Source organism: Pristiophorus japonicus, chromosome 3 (assembly GCF_044704955.1).
Source record: "Pristiophorus japonicus isolate sPriJap1 chromosome 3, sPriJap1.hap1, whole genome shotgun sequence".
In the NCBI taxonomy this organism is placed as follows: Eukaryota; Metazoa; Chordata; class Chondrichthyes; family Pristiophoridae; genus Pristiophorus; species Pristiophorus japonicus.
Window position 1 is genome coordinate 68,885,839 of NC_091979.1, and position 18,096 is coordinate 68,903,934.

The 18,096-nt window shown below is 43.7% G+C and overlaps 1 protein-coding gene and 1 long non-coding RNA gene across 5 annotated transcripts in view; both read right to left on the reverse strand.

Annotated features, from left to right (window-relative positions):
- Window positions 1-18,096, reverse strand: part of mgat5 (alpha-1,6-mannosylglycoprotein 6-beta-N-acetylglucosaminyltransferase) — a 214,650-nt gene that overhangs the window by 16,703 nt on the left and 179,851 nt on the right. For 3 of the 4 annotated variants that reach the window (XM_070875427.1, XM_070875426.1, XM_070875428.1), the window contains 2 exons: window positions 10,287-10,433; window positions 7,744-7,860 (listed from right to left, as the gene is read on the reverse strand). In XM_070875427.1, coding sequence (XP_070731528.1) covers window positions 7,744-7,860; window positions 10,287-10,433 — 264 coding nt within the window. Of the gene's footprint in view, window positions 1-3,304; window positions 3,549-7,743; window positions 7,861-10,286; window positions 10,434-18,096 lie in introns of those variants that run through there. The other variant, XM_070875429.1, reaches the window with a different exon arrangement.
- LOC139257346 (uncharacterized) lies at window positions 4,458-6,969 on the reverse strand. Its single transcript, XR_011592279.1, has 3 exons — window positions 6,355-6,969; window positions 5,762-6,241; window positions 4,458-4,567 (listed from the first exon to the last, which is right to left on the reverse strand). It is a non-coding gene; the product is annotated as an uncharacterized lncRNA (long non-coding RNA).

Below are 18,096 nucleotides of genomic sequence, written 5' to 3' on the forward strand. Positions count from 1 at the left end.
AAACTATTTCTTGCTTTCAATCTGCATTTCATAATTTTGGCAGCATGGCCCTTGTCACAGTTAACCATGAAGTAATTTGAGTTATTCACCAAACACAAATTTGCATTATATAATGCGTCATTACAGCTATGGCTCAGTGGGTATGAGTCTTACTCCAGGGACTGGAGTACAAAAATCTAGTTTGACACTCCAGTGCAGTGCTGAGGGAGTGCTGCACTGTCAGAGATGCTGTCTTTCAGATGAGACGTTAAACCGAGGCCCCGTCTGCTCTCTCAAATGGATGTAAAAGATCTTGTAGCACTATTTCGAAGAAGAGTAGGGAAGTTCTGTCCTGGCCAATATTTATCCTTCAATCAACATCACTAAAACAGAATATCTGGTCATGATCACATTGCTGTTTGTGGGGGCTTGCTTTGCGAAAATTGGCTGCCGCATTTTATACATTACACGTTAAAAAGCACTTCTTTGGCTGTAAAGCGCTTTGGGACGTCCGGTGATCGTGAAAGGCGCTATATAAATACTAGTCTTTTTTCTTTTACTACATCCTCAGGACATGCTTCACATCCAGTGAATTACTTTTGAAGCGTAATCACTCATTACATAGGCAAATGCAGCAGCCAGTTTGCACATAGCAAGATTCCACAAATAGCAAATGAGATGAATGACCAGTTAATCAGTTTTTGTCGATGCTGGCCGAGGGAGGGATGTTGGCTCGGACATTGGGGGAACTCCTGTTCTTCTCAATTTCATGGGATCTTGTGTCCACCTTAACAGGTCTGATCTGAAAGATGCCACTTCTGAAAATACAGCATTCCCTCAGTCCTGCACAAATGTCAGCTTAGATCACATGTTCCTTGAAGAGGGCATTAACTCAGATCCTTTCCGAATCAGAGGCAAGAGTGCTGCCAGCTGAGCCAAGGGGACACAACTAGATCATTGAATTATCCATTTCTATGTACAAGCTGTTAACTAATCCTAGAATTTGAGTCAAATCCAGAACATACATCTACTGTATACAAGAAGCTAAAACCCCTTCCAACCAATTCAACCGAAATAGATAATATATAAAAGTGAACCCAAAGTCACAATTTACAACCAATTTAATATACACCCAGACTTTGCATACATCTCTTCAACAAATGCATTTTTATATAATCTATTATCTATATTAAAAATGGTGTGTAATAATAACATTCTAATGGTACTGTGCCTATAGGAGGCATTTTCAGAACCCCAAATATCACTACATGACCAACTGAACTGATCTTAAGCCTTTCCTTTGAAATCTCAGTGATTCCTAACTTTGCCCACTGAGCGGCTCATTACAATAAATTACTTATGTACAAATATGGACTGGAATCAACTGCAGAATTCATGACACAAGAGATATTCCTATACTCATTAACTGCAGAATTTCAATTTTAAACAGATTAGCAGTCTACATGTGACAGATGCAAGAGCAGTCATCATTATTTTACATAAACTGGACTCAAAAAATCTGAGCTCTTCGTAGTTGAATAATATCTGAGAGAAACTAGGTTAAAAAAGATATCTTTAGATGAAATGAGAGATCCAATGACAAGTGCTATGAAAACTGATGGATTGAGGCTACAGGTTCAGAAAAGGATAATGTTACTAAGGAAGTGGATAGTCCAATACATTGTGATTGCAGATTTGCTTTAATGCTGGCAGGCATTTAAAAGTAACAGCATTAATTTGTTTTCCTCCCTCTCAATAAGTTCTCCTACTCCACCCATCATCCTCGATGGTTAAGTGGCAGCACCATGGAAGTATCACATCAAAGCTTAATTCAGTTGTGCCTAACCTTCACTTAGTACATATCCAGAAGAGGTAAGTGATAACTATCAGGAGTGGAAACAACTGTCGAAGATTATACATCTATTAATATCCGATGCGTACAAAATCAATGTAGTAAAATGTTTTGATGCTTGAAGCATTAAAAATAATGGTAATTGACGTACCATAAACATTTTTCATGAAACATGTTCTGTAATTACAGAAAGCTATCAAAATAGGCCAATAACTTTTGCTTAAATATACCATTACATTTTTAAAAATGTAAGTGTACATTTTGTTTGCGTAGTTCTACTGACCACAAAGAAAAGTACAAAAGCAAAATACTGCCGATGCTGAAATCTGAAATAAAAACAGAAATTGCTGGAAATTAGACAGAGACAAGTATCTGTACTGACAGATAATTTACAAAGTATATAAAGGTGATTAGTTTTCCATCTTCATTTTGTACTGTCCTTCACCAAATATTCTGTTGTATCTGCATAGACCAACATTTGCAGATACTCAGTTTCAATTTAATATTTTAAAAACTGATTTCTAGGGCTAAATTTTCCTAATTATCTGTGCCGCTTTTTTGGCATGCATCGTTTTTTTTGGGTGTAAAGAAAAAATCTCCGAGTTTCCCCAAAGTTTCTGCGCCAGCATAAATCACTTAGGTACGATTTTTTTCAGGCTACGATTTTGTGTGTGTCATAGGGGGCGCAACCTGATGTCTGTGCCAGTTTTTGAGATTTAAGCAACTTTGACCAACTTACATTTTTCCTAGGACAGCGTATGTGACCAACCCCAAAAAACCTTCTGGGCACTTAAGAAAAATCAGCGCACATTACAAAATCGGCGCAGAAAGACACCATTGTTTTTAGCCGAAGTTTTGGAAGGAGTGAAGGCGGCAGAGAATATGCATCATGAATGTTAATTTTTTCAAAGTCAAAAGAGAGAAATTAGAAGTCTAATGCAATTGTTGAATTTTTTTTCCAAGTACCACCCCACCAGCGAACATCTCCTCACGGGCTTGAGGGTCGGCTGGCAGAATCGCTCCCTTGCCCAGACATAGGGACTCGGCTGCAAAAGAAGCCTGGGGGAGGGGAGGGGGGAAGCGAAGGTGGGGTGGAAGCCGAACTGAACTGCCAGCCACTTAAATAAGGGATGAGAATACTTAGGCTATAAATGATCAATTTCTAAAGCACCGTTTTCATCCTCAATACTGTCCACCTCAGCAGCTTCAAAATAAGCCCAGGGTGGGGGGGTTGCGGAAACCGAGCCCGGGTGAGGAGAGGAGAGGTGGTGGGATGGTACTTTGGAAAAAAAAAATCTAAAATTGAACAATTGCATTAGACTTTGTTGCCCAAAATGTCTTCATTGAATGCCTAGCTTCCCGTTATAAGCAAGCCTATTTCGCATGCGCAGACCAGGGTATGGTCCATACTAGGGCGTCCACCTTGGAGAGAGGAAAGAGGCGTCCACCTTGGAGAGAGGAAAGAGCTTTGTCCTGCTGTTTTGAGGTTGTTGCAAAGCTACAATTTAATTATGGGAGCAATTTCGACAATGCCATACCTTGTACAAGCCATCTGCATGATAGTGCTGTGGAGGATAAGATTGATGAGACAGTATCACCTGAAGAACCTCAGCGCACGTAGGATGAGTGTCAGGAGGCCTTACCCACATCGGGTATATCGAGACAGGGGTTCATACCTGCACCTGAGTGAGGTAGACTGTGTGAGAAGGCTGCGTTTCTGCAAAGAAGTTGTAACCGAGATCTGAGAGTTAATAAAAGCAGACCTGCACCCTAGAAGCGTCAGGAGGACTGCTTTGTCAGTTGAAGTAAAGGTTACAGCTTCACTTTCATTTTATGCATCTGGATCATTCCAGGCCACAACTGGGGATGTGTGTGCCATTTTTCAACATGCAACACATATGCATTCAGCAGGTGACTGCTGCACTATATGCCCGGAGGAATGACTACATAAAGTTCCCCATGACCGCCCAGGCAATGCGTGACAGGGCTGTGGGCTTCTCCAGGATTGCTGGCTTCCCCAAGGTACAGGGCTGCATTGATTGTACCCACATTGCATTGCGAGCACCTTTGGAGGATTCCGAGGTGTAGAGGAAGAGAAAAGACTTCCACTCCGTGAAAGTGCAGCTCGTGATGACATGCATCGCATCATGGCAGTTGATGAGAGATACCCTGGGAGCACCCATGATGCTTTCATCCTATGCGAGAGCACTATCAGTGCCATGTTTCATCAGCAGCCAGAAAGGTAGAGCTGGCTGCTTGGGGACAAAGGGTACGGCCTCGCCACCTGGCTCATACACCCCCCTATGCTTAACCCAGACGGAAGCTGAGCGGGAATACAACTTGTCGCACATTGCAATGCACAGCATAATAGAGAGAGGACCATTGGCATCTTGAAGCAGCATTTCCGATGCCTGGACCATTCCAGAGGCTACTTGCAATACTCCCCTGAGGTTGTCGGTCAGTTCACTGTTGTCTGCTGCATGCTGCACAACTTAGCCATCATGAGGCAACAGCAGTTGATAGTAGAAGACCCACCTGAGGCGAGAGTGGCTGATGAGGAGGAGGATGCAGCAGATGACCAGAAGAAGGAGGACGAAGAAGCCATGCAACTTCCTGAACCCGGAGCACAACGACGGAGGAGGATGGGCCGTCGAGCCTTGCACCAGCAGCACATCCGTGAATGCTTTGCTGACTGAAGGTTCAGCGGCAACTATTCCCAATGTTTACTGTCTGGACCTGTTCCATTATTAACACAACACAACATTACGGAACAAATAATATAAATGATTCAGTTATAATTTAAAATATATTTTATTCAAAAGGTTAACACTTGTTTGTACTTAACTTAAATAAATATATTCTTGTATCAAACTTTAACTGTTCAGTTAAGATCATTTACAAACTTTTAAACTTGTAAATTTACATCACTTACAAAAGTCTTTTAATTTGAGAAGCTTCAACAGTAACAACAGCAAACATCTCTCCTCCACCTTATTTTAAGACCGCCCGCAGCGTTTGGTCTTGTTGACTCCACCCCTTCCCGCTGGCGGTTACGCAGCGTTTCTCGGGTTGGTACCAAGCTTATTCTTTCGAGCATCTCGGGTAATGCGCATTTCTTGTCGAGGTGCGTGGGCAGGCGGTAATGTGGAAGGCCCGGCTTGGGCCTCTTCAGAGGTTGGTCTGGGGATTGGAAGTTGATTCAGTCAATGGCCACGGGGTCTGGGCGTGTTCACTTATTGCAGCAGCCACCTGCGACATTTCCTCCCTCATGTGCACCGACTGTGTATCAGCTACCTGCGACCTTCTATAACGGGGTACTGAAGGAATGATCAGCCAGATCTTATTGAATGGTGGTGCAGGCTCGAAGGGCCGGATGGCCTACTCCTGCAGCTATTTTCTATGTTTTTATGACATTCCCTCCCTAATGTTCACAGTGTATCACAGCTACCTGCAACATTTGTTCCCTCATGTTCACCAACAGTGTATCAGCTACCTGCGACATTCCATCCCTAATGTGCCCGGACAGCGTTCCCATTTCTCGCGAGTGTTGTTATTTTTCCCCGACAGTCCCGATATCTCATCACACACCCCACCTTTGGTGTCCAGGAGTGACCACGTAAGGTCAATGCTCTCCCCACTTATTGCCATCTGAACCACATCTGCATCTCAGGAGAGCGCTATCGAGCTTTCCTTCCCCTCCTCACCCCAGCTGTGGCCCGCTGCACCCCACTGGGATCTGCAGCGTCGGACGGTGGGGCCCTGATTGTGGCTCACTGTACCCCACTGGGACCCGCAGCCTCGGTGTGAAACCATGAAATGTCTCAACACTCGCACCACTCAGGAAAGGGGCTGGCACCTCAATGAGTGGCACCAGCACCTCCTCCAGAATGAATACAAAAGTGGTGGCTTCATGGTCCCGCTCCTCCTCACCTGGAAGGTCGGATTGGAAGATGTTCTCCTCTTCGGGCTTGTCCGCGTCTGAATCTTCTGCAGCGGCTTCAGCCTAGTCAGGGTTGGCCTCAAGTTGTGCAAAATATAACAGAACTGCAGAGGAGGGGGCAGGGTGGTATGAGTAGGCTCACACAGCGCAGGCAGCAGGCTCATTTGAAGGACCACAGTGAATGATAGCACATTGCATCAACCGAAGCGTAGCTGACGAAGACATCCCCATGAACCGAAGCATGGCTAGCCCGCGCAGTACTTAACATTTAGCAAAGCCAGACTGTGGAATTTGCAGGACTTGCCCTTTTTCCTCGAGTGTGGGCCAAGCTTGTACAGTGGCGGTTGCTTTTCTCCAGGCAGCACCCATCAAAGCAGCGACCCTCTCTTCCATGGGTGTCAGTGGGTGCAGATTTGCCGGGCCTCTTCATGTTGTAGAGTTCTCTCTCTTTTGTCGTCGGCCACCTGCCTCTGCAAAGATGAAAATATAACTTTTTAGAGAGGGTGTCTTTCTGCTGGGTGGGACATACAGATGGTCATATTTACAATTGCAATTCTAGTGAATAAATGAAAATATTACTTACACTAACTGCTTTGATCAAGGTCCTAGCATTTCTTTTCGCACTGGCCTCCGGACCTCGGGGTGGTCACTATTGCACAGGAATCTTGTAATAGTTGGTTCCAGCGTTTCTTCAGTTCTTTTGGTGAAACTTTTATTTGATCTCTGCTGGTGTCCAGCTCGTGCCATCTGGCCTCAATTACAGTAACCAGGGCCGACACTTCGTCCTGTGAGAAATTCTTTGTACTTGAGCCACATTGCATATTGCAGCTCGGATTTTTTTCCACTCAGAATATATAAGTCCTTACGAGACCTGGGTGTCATGGTACATCAGTCATTGAAGGTTGGCATGCAGGTACAGCAGGCGGTTAAGAAAGCAAATGGCATGTTGGCCTTCATAGCGAGGGGATTTGAGTACAGGGGCAGGGAGGTGATACTACAGTTGTACAGGGCCTTGGTGAGGCCACACCTAGAGTATTGTGTACAGTTTTGGTCTCCTAACTTGAGGAAGGACATTCTTGCTATTGAGGGAGTGCAGCGAAGATTCACCAGACTGATTCCCGGGATGGTGGGACTGACCTATCAAGAAAGACTGGATCAACTGGGCTTGCATTCACTGGAGTTCAGAAGGATGAGAGGGGATCTCATAGAAACGTTTAAAATTCTGACGGGTTTGGACAGGTTGGATGCAGGAAGAATGTTCCCAATGTTGGGGAAGTCCAGAACCAGGGGTCACAGTCTAAGGATAAGGGGTAAGCCATTTAGGACCGAGATGGGGAGAAACTTCTTCACCCAGAGAGTGATGAACCTGTGGAATTCTCTACCACAGAAAGTAGTTGAGGCCAATTCACTAAATATATTCAAAAGGGAGTTTGATGAAGTCCTTACTACTAGGGGGATCAAGGGGTATGGCGAGAAAGCAGGAAGGGGGTACTGAAGTTGCATGTTCAGCTTTGAACTCATTGAATGGCGGTGCAGGCTAAAAGGGCTGAATGGCCTACTCCTGCACCTATTTTCTATGTTTCTATGTTACACACAACTAGCTCTTTAAAAATGGTTGAATGCAGACCGGGAGGTGTACTGGAAATGCGTGCCCATACCAGTCATGTAAAAAAAACATCATTTTTTTTTCATACATGCACAGAAGAGGGGCCTCCTTTTTGAGGCGCAAACCTCAGGCTCCACTCCCCTAACTGCTGCCACCCCCAACCCCCCCAAAAAAAAGCTAAAGAACAAACTGTGCAGTGCCAATTTCAAAAATTAGAACCGGGAAACTTCATGGTTTTTTTTGCCGTAGTTAGGCCTCAAAAAAACGGCATTGGGGAAAATTGAGCCCAGAGTCCTGTTTTAACATGTTCAAATAAACAGAAAGCAACAATATTTATTTCGACTTATTTTTCAAAGTTAATTTTACCTTCTGATTAAGAATAGCCTTCACCGCATGTTCCACCTCTACAGGGTCATCAATGTTAACAGTCCAGACATGAGGTTTTCCAATATATACCTCAGCATACGGGTGTTGTGAAGTCAACTGCAAGAAAAAGTTTGACTAGCTGTTAAGGCAATGGTTGAAATTCTGATAAATAGAACAAAACATTGTGCATTTTGTGAATGCCTTTAATGTCCCAAGGTGCTTCAGAGCAGCTTTTTAAAAACAAAATTTGACACCGAGCCACATTGAAACATAGAAAATAGGTGCAGGAATAGGCCATTCGGCCCTTCGAGCCTACACCACCATTCAATATGATCATGGCTGATCATGCTACTTCAGTACCCCATTCCTGCATTCTCTCCATACCCCTTGATCCCTTTAGCCGTAAGGGCCACATCTAACTCCCTTTTGAATATATCTAACGAACTGGCCTCAACAACTTTCTGTGGTAGAGAATTTCACAGGTTCACAACACTCTGAATGAAGAAGTTTCTCCTCATCTCGGTCCTAAATGGCTTACCCCTTATCCTTGGACTGTGACCCCTGATTCTGGACTTCCCCAACATTGGGAACATTCTTCTTGCATCTAACCTGTCCAATCCCGTCAGAATTTTATGTTTCTATGAGATCCCCTCTCATTCTTCTAAATTCCAGTGAGTACAAGCCTAGTCGATCCAGTCTTTCTTCAAATGCCAGTCCTGCCATGCCGGGAATCAGTCTGGTGAACCTTCGCAACATCCCTCAATAGCAAGAATGTCCTTCCTCAGATTAGGAGACCAACTTTCTTGCCAACTTTCACTGACTGATGTTGTACCATGACACCCAGATCTCGTTGCACCTCCCCTTTTCCTAATCTGTCACCATTCAGTTAATATTCTGCCTTCCTGTTTTTGCCACCAAAGTGGATAACCTCACATTTATCTACATTATACTGCATCTGCCATGCATTTGCCCACTCACCTAACCTGTCCAAGTCACTCTGCAGCCTCTTTGCATCCTCCTCCAAGCTCACACTGCCACCCAGCTTAGTGCCATCTGGAAACTTGGAGATATTACAATCAATTCCTTTGTCTAAATCATTGATGTATATTGTAAATAGCTGGAGTCCCAGCACTGAACTTGCAGTACCCCACTAGTCACTGCCTGCCATTCTGAAAAGGTCCCGTTTATTCCTACTCTTTGCTTCCTGTCTGCCAACCAGTTCTCTATCCACGTCAATACATTACCCCCAACACCATATGCTTTAATTTTGCACACTAATCTCTTGTGTGGGACCTTGTCAAAAGCCTTTTGAAAGTCCAATTACACCACATTCACTGGTTCTCCCTTGTCCACTCTACTAGTTACATCCTCAAAATTCTTGAAGACTTGTCAAGCATGATTTTCCTGATTTTCCAAATAGCACAGGGGGAGATATTAGGGCAGCTGACCAAATGATTGGTCAAAGCAATAAGTTTTAAGGAGTGTCTTAATACAAGAAGCTGAATACTTAAAAGGAGCATGCTACCTAAACCAATCAAACTTTAGAAAAGGTGACGTACGTCCTTCAGTCCATAAAACATATTTGGGACGGCTGTTTACTTTTTATGTTTTTTTAAAAAAAGCAAATAGCAATTCTGTCAGAAGGGAACAGTGGCCCAAGAATTCCTATAATCAGTTCACAAGTGGCACCCGGCGTTAACTAGACTTGTCCTTGCCCGTTTAATGTAGATGATAGGAACAGGGCAAGCAAATGTGTATCTCCTTAACCAATCAGATTGAAGCATTCTCAAATTAACAGTGCAAGGTCGAAACAAGGAAGTGTAATTTAGAATGGTGAATTCAATGTCAAATCAGGTGCAGAAAGATAAATAAAGTGGGAATTAAAGATTGGATTAAGAGAGAGAGAAAAAGAGAGAAAAAGAGAGAGAAAAAGAGACAAAGAAAAAGTTTTAAAAAAAAAATCTCCAACAACAATTAAAACCCAAGGAATGAGACTCCACACTTGTAGTAATTAATTTTCAATGCTGGAGAGGTTGATTGGCAGTAATTAACATTTATCACGTTGTTAGAATGGTATTTAGGCTTGAAATGACTTGATTTAACTTTCCATGGAGAGTTTACTTCGTATCTACAGTGCAAGAATAGTAATGTCATGGTGCTAAATGCATTTGAATGAAGCTAATGGTGGAGCGGCACATCTCCAACAGCAACTTCTCAATTTTTGCATTTAAATCGCTCATTTGCCTTCGCCTGAAGTAGCTGTGGCATTTGCACTTAAATAACGGCAAAGGCCATTAGCCTCGCTATTATTTTGATTGCAATTTTTGGGCCACTGTGTCATTCAACCAGCTGCAAAAAACATTAATAGCAATGCAGTGGCCAGGTGAATTTTTGAAGCTACAATTGTTTTAATAAAGATAATAGTTACATTGTTTAAGTCAGAATTTAGACAATAAGGTGTTCCTTTGAACAGGCATATAACAGCATGGACTAAACCAAACATTTCAAAACTATAACTTTTTCCAATCTCACGAAAAGCTCACCTCTCTCAGAGTTGGCTTGCCTTTGAAAAACTCAGTGTTTTTACTGCTTTTAGGTGGACTGAACCGTGGATTCAAGAAAGCACATCCGTTCGCAATGGCTTCTAGAGGAGCTGGTCCTTCATACGGAAAACCAAGGCCAACAAACAACTGTAAAAGAAAAAATGCAAGTTGTTTAGTCTCCGTTCATTCCTTAAAGTTTCAGTTGTGTGAGTTTCTGAGAAATGCATATTGTACCATAATACAATGCAAAAATAAACATGAAATATTAATAATCACAGATAAAGTAAAGCAAGCATGAATATGCCTCAACAATATCAAAAATATGATAACTCTAACAGCCCTAACAAAGTCTTTTAAAAATATGTAGAAAGTGCAGCGGGCACAGAATTACCATAATTAAAGGTTATAGCAACACCCAACACTGCAGAATATTGTGGCAAAATTGTGGCACTAATCTTTATGTCATCTGCAAAATTTGTTACACTACACTCTGTCCCCTCCTCCAGGTCATCTATGTATATTGTAAACAGTTGTGGTCCCAGTACCGATCCCTGTGGCACACCACTAACCACCGATTTCCAACCTGAAAAGGACCCATTTATCCCAACTCTCTGCTTTCTGTTAGCCAGCCAATTCTCTATCCATGCTAATACATTTCCGCTGACTCCGCGTACCTTTATCTTCTGCAGTAACCTTTTGTGTGGCACCTTATCGAATGCCTTTTGGAAATCTAAATACACCACATCCATCGGTACACCTCTATCCACCATGCTCGTTATATCTTCAAAGAATTCCAGTAAATTAGTTAAACATGATTTCCCCTTCATGAATCCATGTTGCATCTGCTTGATTGCACTATTCCTATCTAGATGTCCCGCTATTTCTTCCTTAATGATAGCTTCAAGCATTTTCCCCACGACAGATGTTAAACTAACCGGCCTATAGTTACCTGCCTTTTGTCTGCCCCCTTTTTTAAACAAAGGCGTTACATTAGCTGCTTTCCAATCCACTGGTACCTCCCCAGAGTCCAGAGAATTTTGGTAGATTATAACAAATGCATCTGCTATAACTTCTGCCATCTCTTTTAATACCCTGGGATGCATTTCATCAGGACCAGGGGACTTGTCTACCTTGAGTCCCATTAGCCTGTCCAGCACTACCTCCCTAGTGATAGTGATTGACTCAAGATCCTCCCTTCCCACATTCCCGTGACCAGCAATTTTTGGCATGGTTTTTGTGTCTTCCACTGTGAAGACCGAAGCAAAATAATTGTTTAAGGTCTCAGCCATTTCCACATTTCCCATTACTAAATCCCCCTTCTCATCTTCTAAAGGACCAACATTTACTTTAGTCACTCTTTTCCTTTTTATATATCGGTAAGTCTTTTCCTTTTTATATATTGGTAAAATGGCTTAAGTTGTTTAGGCCCCTCTGCCCCTATTTTAAAGGCACTCTTCTCCCTCTTCCCCCAGCTCACCTTGGATTCTGTCTCTACTCCACTCACACCACTGCCGCCCCCCCACCCCACCCCGCCTCCCAAATGATGCCCCTATTTTAGAGACACTCTTCTCCCCCTATTTACCCCATTCATGCAGACACTTCTGCTTCTCTTCTACTGCTTCCTTCCCATTCAAAGTGACACAATCATTCAATTTGCTCCCTCCCACCCTTAATTCACAGAAGGAACCTTCTCAGACGCTCCCTCCTGTTCATCGTGACACTGTTCTTCGCGACTTCTTCCCTCATCCATACCTGAAGCTGCTATTTTAGTGGATCGAAACTGCTACATGCGTGGGCTAGATGTCCTGATCTCATGAACTTTCACGGGGAATGGAACTGATTTTCATCTTGAAACGTGGACAAGCAGATATTGATGTTCAAATCCCTTTAGGTGATTTATGGGCACTGCAGACATAGCACACTGAGGGGCCTGAAATTGGGCCTCATTATTATTACTTGGATGATCTGCTGGAGTCTGTCTGCTGTCACAGGTGTTTGCCCATTTTATGAAAATTAGTATAAGACTGCTCCCACAGCAAGGTAGGTGGAGTGGCAACCTCCACTGATCAGGATTCTGTGGAGCTGGAGGAGCACTCTTGCTCCTCAGCAACAATTCTTAAAAAGAACATACCTGCTGAAGAATCATAAGGTGCAGCTCCTGCTCCTATTCATCAGTATCCAATTTCGGCAAGGGGCCTTAAAACTGGCATTAGCGGCCATCTGAAAAATGGTCTGACCCAATATTGGGTCAGATGTCTTTCAAGCGACGTTGGTCCCCAAAATTGGCGTCCCAAAATGAGCGCAGCAAGCTTCAATTTCTATCCCATTCAAAAAGTTGACTGCATAAAATTCAGATGATTGTGTTTTTACAAAATACATGTATGCCAATCATTCAAACAAAACAATTCATCCTTTCGTCAATCTTCTAAATGCAAGTAATCAACAAATAATTTATCATTCTGGTTTTATGTACCAAAAAGTTAATTTATATTCAGTAATCTGATTATTAGATATATTGAAAGTTGAACTCATTATTTTAATTAAATAGGATACAGATCACACAATATCGGATATAACTGATTTTGGAAAATGAAAACCAAAATTTGGTTGTCCACAAAAGGCAGCATTAAAAATAAAAATCAACATTTTTTTGGCCAATTTTGTCTGCACGATGTGGAACATTTTTCAGCTTTTAGAACTTTGTCCTGGCATTGAACATTCCTAGATCACATACAGAGTGAAGCTCCTTCTACTATGTCCAAAGAATGTATCTTAAAACTCAACTATATTGCATCAAAATGTATCGCCACTCTGACCGATTGTCATATTGTGGGCAGTTTTGTGCTGCCCAGGACTGGGATTGAAACTGCAGAAAACTCGTATTAGAACCTTTACAGCCAGCAGACAGGAGAGATTTTCAATCTATTATTTTGAGCTGATGAACCCATGACTCAAAAGCATAGATACGTTCACTCTGGTGCTCATTTACTTTGGATCTTGGGAGAACAGTGTGGAGGGGGTTGAAAATTGCTTGGCCTGGCTGCTCGTCTGCACAACAGTACACTCCCTAGAATGTTCCCATTCACTTATGACACCGCGTCATCATCATCATAGGCAGTCCCTCGAAACGAGGATGACTTGCTTCTACGCCAAAAAAGGATGAGTTCACAGGTGTTTCAATGAAGGACTTAATATTCCAGGTCCTGAACTACATCCTGAAGAGTGGAAAATGCCTGTGCGTGGATTTAAAAATTTTTTTTTTTATTAAACGTGTGGTGGCCGTTGCACACCAGCCACTACAAGGGCTTGACAGAGCTAGGTCTTGGTCCAGTGGCAAGTGTTATCCAAGACGATTGGAGACCTGCTCTGCTGCATGGACCTAGTACGCACACATATCGCAGTGTGGGCTGGCCCGTGCTGCCCCTGGCCCCGAACTCACGCCTCTCCTTGGCCCCGATCACAGCCCTCCAGTCACTCGGAGCTTCTGTTGTACCTGCCCACGCTCCAAACAACGATCTGGACCTTGATGATGTCACTCTTCGCTTGCGCCAGCTTGCGCTGCTCCCTATAGTGGCCTCCACGCTGCTCCCGGGCCGCTGCACCTCTGCTCCTTTTATGGCCCCGGCCTGCCGCTGGTGTTCATATTCAGGTCGGGGCCTCCACGCTGCTCAATATATAGGGCCCAAGTTTCGGGCCGTGCCTAGAACGGCGCAGTCCTGACCTGGACGCCCGTTTTTCACGCCACAAAGTGCGCCTAAAAGAAAAACTTAGATTCTCCGGCTCCCTGCTGGTCCTCTGGAGTCGGGCGCGGCGCAGCACGAGCTGTAGGGGGCGGAGCCAGGTCCGTGCTGAAAACAGTGTCGGGACCTCTGCACATGCGCGGTGGGGGAGGGGCCCGAAGCACGCATCCCCTAGCCCTGGCCGAATGGCCTCACTGGGGCTGCGTGCATAAGGCTGCCTCCCACGCCCAGCTCCTGCTTCCTCCCGACCCGACTCCCGCTCGCCCACCCACCCGACCTCCCTCTCACACCCCCCCCACCCATCTGACCTCCCTCTCACCACCCCACCCCCCCCCCCACCACAACCTGGACCGGACCCAACCCAACCTGACCTTCCCCCCCGTACCCGACACGAACCGACCCGACCTCCCTCGGCCCCCCACCCCCCGCTCCTTCCCTACCCAAACCAACCCGACCTCCCTCCTTCCCCCCCCCCCCACCCCCCCACCCCCCCACCCCCCGACCCATGCTCCCGACCGCCGCCGCCGCCACCCCCCCCGGACCGGAGCCGACCCGACCCGCGCTCCCGACCCACCTATAAATCTGGTGCTGGGGACGGGCTCTGCCCAAAGTCTTGGGCCCGGCCAGTTCAGCCTCCCTCCCCCTTCTCCTTCCCTCCTTCCCCCCCCTCCCCCTCCCTCCTCCTCCTACCCCTCCCCCCCTCCTCCTCATCCTCCTCCTCCTCCTCCTCCTTCCCGCCCCCCCTTCCCCCCCTCCCCCTGCCCTCGCTGTCAGAAACACAGACACTGACAGAGAGTGAGAGACACACACAGACTGACAGACAGAGACACACTGCGGGGGGGCATCCCAGCACGCTGTTGGAGGTCTCCTGGTGCTGCAGTCGGTAAGTAGAAAATGTTTTATTTATTGATTTAAAAAAATATATTTATTAATTTTTTTTGATTGATTTATTGGTTGATTTATTGATGTTTTTATCATTTATTATTGATGATGGCTCTTTATTTGTAAAACTACAGTGTGTAATGTTTGTAAACTTCCCTTTAAACCCCCCCCCCCCACCATTCCCTACGCCTGATTTGTAACCTACGCCTGATTTTCTAAAGTGTAGACAAGGTTTTTTCGAGAGTACAAAAATCTTCACTTACTCCATTCTAAGTTAGTTTGGAGTAAGTTTTCACTGTCGAAACTTTGAAAACAGGCGTAAGTGGCCGGACACGCCCCCTTTTGAAAAAAAAATTCTGTTCCAAAGTGAAACTGTTCTAACTGACTAGAACTGGAGCAAACTAAATGTCAAGAATTTGAATTTCTAAGATACTCCGTTCTACACCAGTTGCTCCAAAAAATCAGGATGTTTCCAGTAGAGTGGACAAGGGAGAACCAGTTGATGTGGTATAATTGGACTTTCAGAAGGCTTTCGACAAGGTCCCACACAAGAGATTAATGTGCAAAGTTAAAGCACATGGGATTGGGGGTAGTGTGCTGACATGGATTGAGAACTGGTTGTCAGACAGGAAGCAGAGTAGGAGTAAATGGGGACTTTTCAGAATGGCAGGCAGTGACTAGTGGGGTACCGCAAGGTTCTGTGCTGGGGCCCCAGCTGTTTACACTGTACATTAATGATTTAGACGAGGGGATTAAATGTAGTATCTCCAAATTTGCGGATGACACTAAGTTGGGTGGCAGTGTGAGCTGCAAGGAGGATTCTATGAGGCTGCAGAGCGACTTGGATAGGTTAGGTGAGTGGGCAAATGCATGGCAGATGAAGTATAATGTGGATAAATGTGAGGTTATCCACTTTGGTGGTAAAAACAGAGAGACAGACTATTATCTGAATGGTGACAGATTAGGAAAAGGGCAGGTGCAAAGAGACCTGGGTGTCATGGTACATCAGTCATTGAAGGTTGGCATGCAGGTACAGCAGGCGGTTAAGAAAGCAAATGGCATGTTGGCCTTCATAGCGAGGGGATTTGAGTACAAGGGCATGGAGGTGTTGCTACAATTGTACAGGGCCTTGGTGAGGCCACACCTGGAGTATTGTGTACAGTTTTGGTCTCCTAACCTGAGGAAGGACATTCTTGCTATTGAGGGAGTGCAGCGAAGGTTCACCAGACTGATTCCCGGGATGGCGGGACTGACCTATCAAGAAAGACTGGATCAACTGGGCTTGTATTCACTGGAGTTCAGAAGAATGAGAGGGGACCTCATAGAAACGTTTAAAATTCTGACGGGGTTAGACAGGTTAGATGCAGGAAGAATGTTCCCAATGTTGGGGAAGTCTAGAACCAGGGGACACAGTCTAAGGATAAGGGGGAAGCCATTTAGGACCGAGATGAGGAGGAATTTCTTCACCCAGAGAGTGGTGAACCTGTGGAATTCTCTACCACAGAAAGTTGTTGAGTCCAATTCACTAAATATATTCAAAAAGGAGTTAGATGAAGTCCTTACAACTAGGGGAATCAAGGGGTATGGTGAGAAAGCAGGAATGGGGTACTGAAGTTGCATGTTTAGCCATGAACTCATTGAATGGCGGTGCAGGCTAGAAGGGCCGAATGGCCTACTCCTGCACCTATTTTCTATGTTTCTATGTTTCTAACTGAGGCCGAAACTTGGGCCCATAATGTGGTCAAGCTAAAAAATTTTAAAGTCAATAAAAATTGGCCTATAATTCTACTGTATACATTTGTCAAACATTAATTGTCCTTTCTCAGCATTTTCAAACACTAAAAGCAGATGTCAGCAGCAACACCCAAGTTTTGATTTTGATTCTGAATAAACAAAATTAGTCACAAGTGCACAAGTGTGATTAGGAACATTAGAAAACCTATGTGCTAATAAACACAATCTGTTGTGCAACACAGCAACCAAGATTTAAGAGGCCAGACTGAAACATTGAGGAAAATAAAGTTCAACAACTGTATTTGTGCAAAATGAGAACAGAAGGAAATCTAACTTCATTGAACATTTGCTTAATCCACGGCTCGTTCGATGTTTACAAAAAATACTGTTTTCACATTTTCTTTCCATTATGAATAGCATCTGAGAATTGTGATTTTTGAAAAAAATTCTGCAGTTTTCAGATCATATTCATTAATTCATCTAAAATGTAATTTGAAAGAAACATTAGTGATTAGAATTTGGCTCACTTTCCAAAAAGAGAGAAAGTTAATTACCCCTATTGGCATAACACTTCTTTCAAATATACTAAAAGATTTACAGCTAATAGTTTGTTTTGAATACCAGATAGCACATACTAGTTTTGTGCCAATACCAGAATGAAATCCAGTAGAACACATAAAACACAGTAACTTTGTGAAAATCTGCAGTAACAACCACACAGAAAAAAAATAACACTTCCTTTCAGTGCAATTTCAAAAGTTTCATTTATACCTTTTCGGAATTTGCTACAAACACAGTACTTGATCTATAGGCAATTGCAGCACAAGGGTCAAACTACACGAATTTCAACTTCATTAGCTGGTTGGTTTATTACCACAAAAGAACTTCCTAATTAGCTATGATCTATGCAAACTATGATTATCACATGACAGGCATCAGATGAGTATATTATACATTAAATGTCATTTTAGAATTCCCCATATCATAAAGGAAATGCCAATTAAGTTGTAAATTCTAATTGAAAGCACTACTTTTCAATTTCCTCGTCAAGAACTGCTTTATGTATTTGAGGTAAATAGATACAATTTCCTTTTTTCCCTGCAGAGAACCCTGTGATGAATATAAGAAGTGTTCATACTGTGTAGTAAATATAATTTGACTTCTAGTTTCTCGCTGCATAATTTTGAAAAACATGCAAATTGAGTTTGTTAGAATGCTTCTTTCGTAGTCTGTCTCATTTAGTTAGCCTAAATACTACTGATGCATTCTGGGAAATTGTGAACATTGCAAATTTTTTGACGACAGAACCTGCATTCAGTAAATAGAATAACCGTTCAGGGCAAAAGTATGCAGGTTCGAGAGAGTAAAATAAGGTGCGAAAGAAAAAAAATAGACAACTGAATGGATACATAGTGACACATGGATTTTTCACCCCCATTTTGTCTATGACCGTA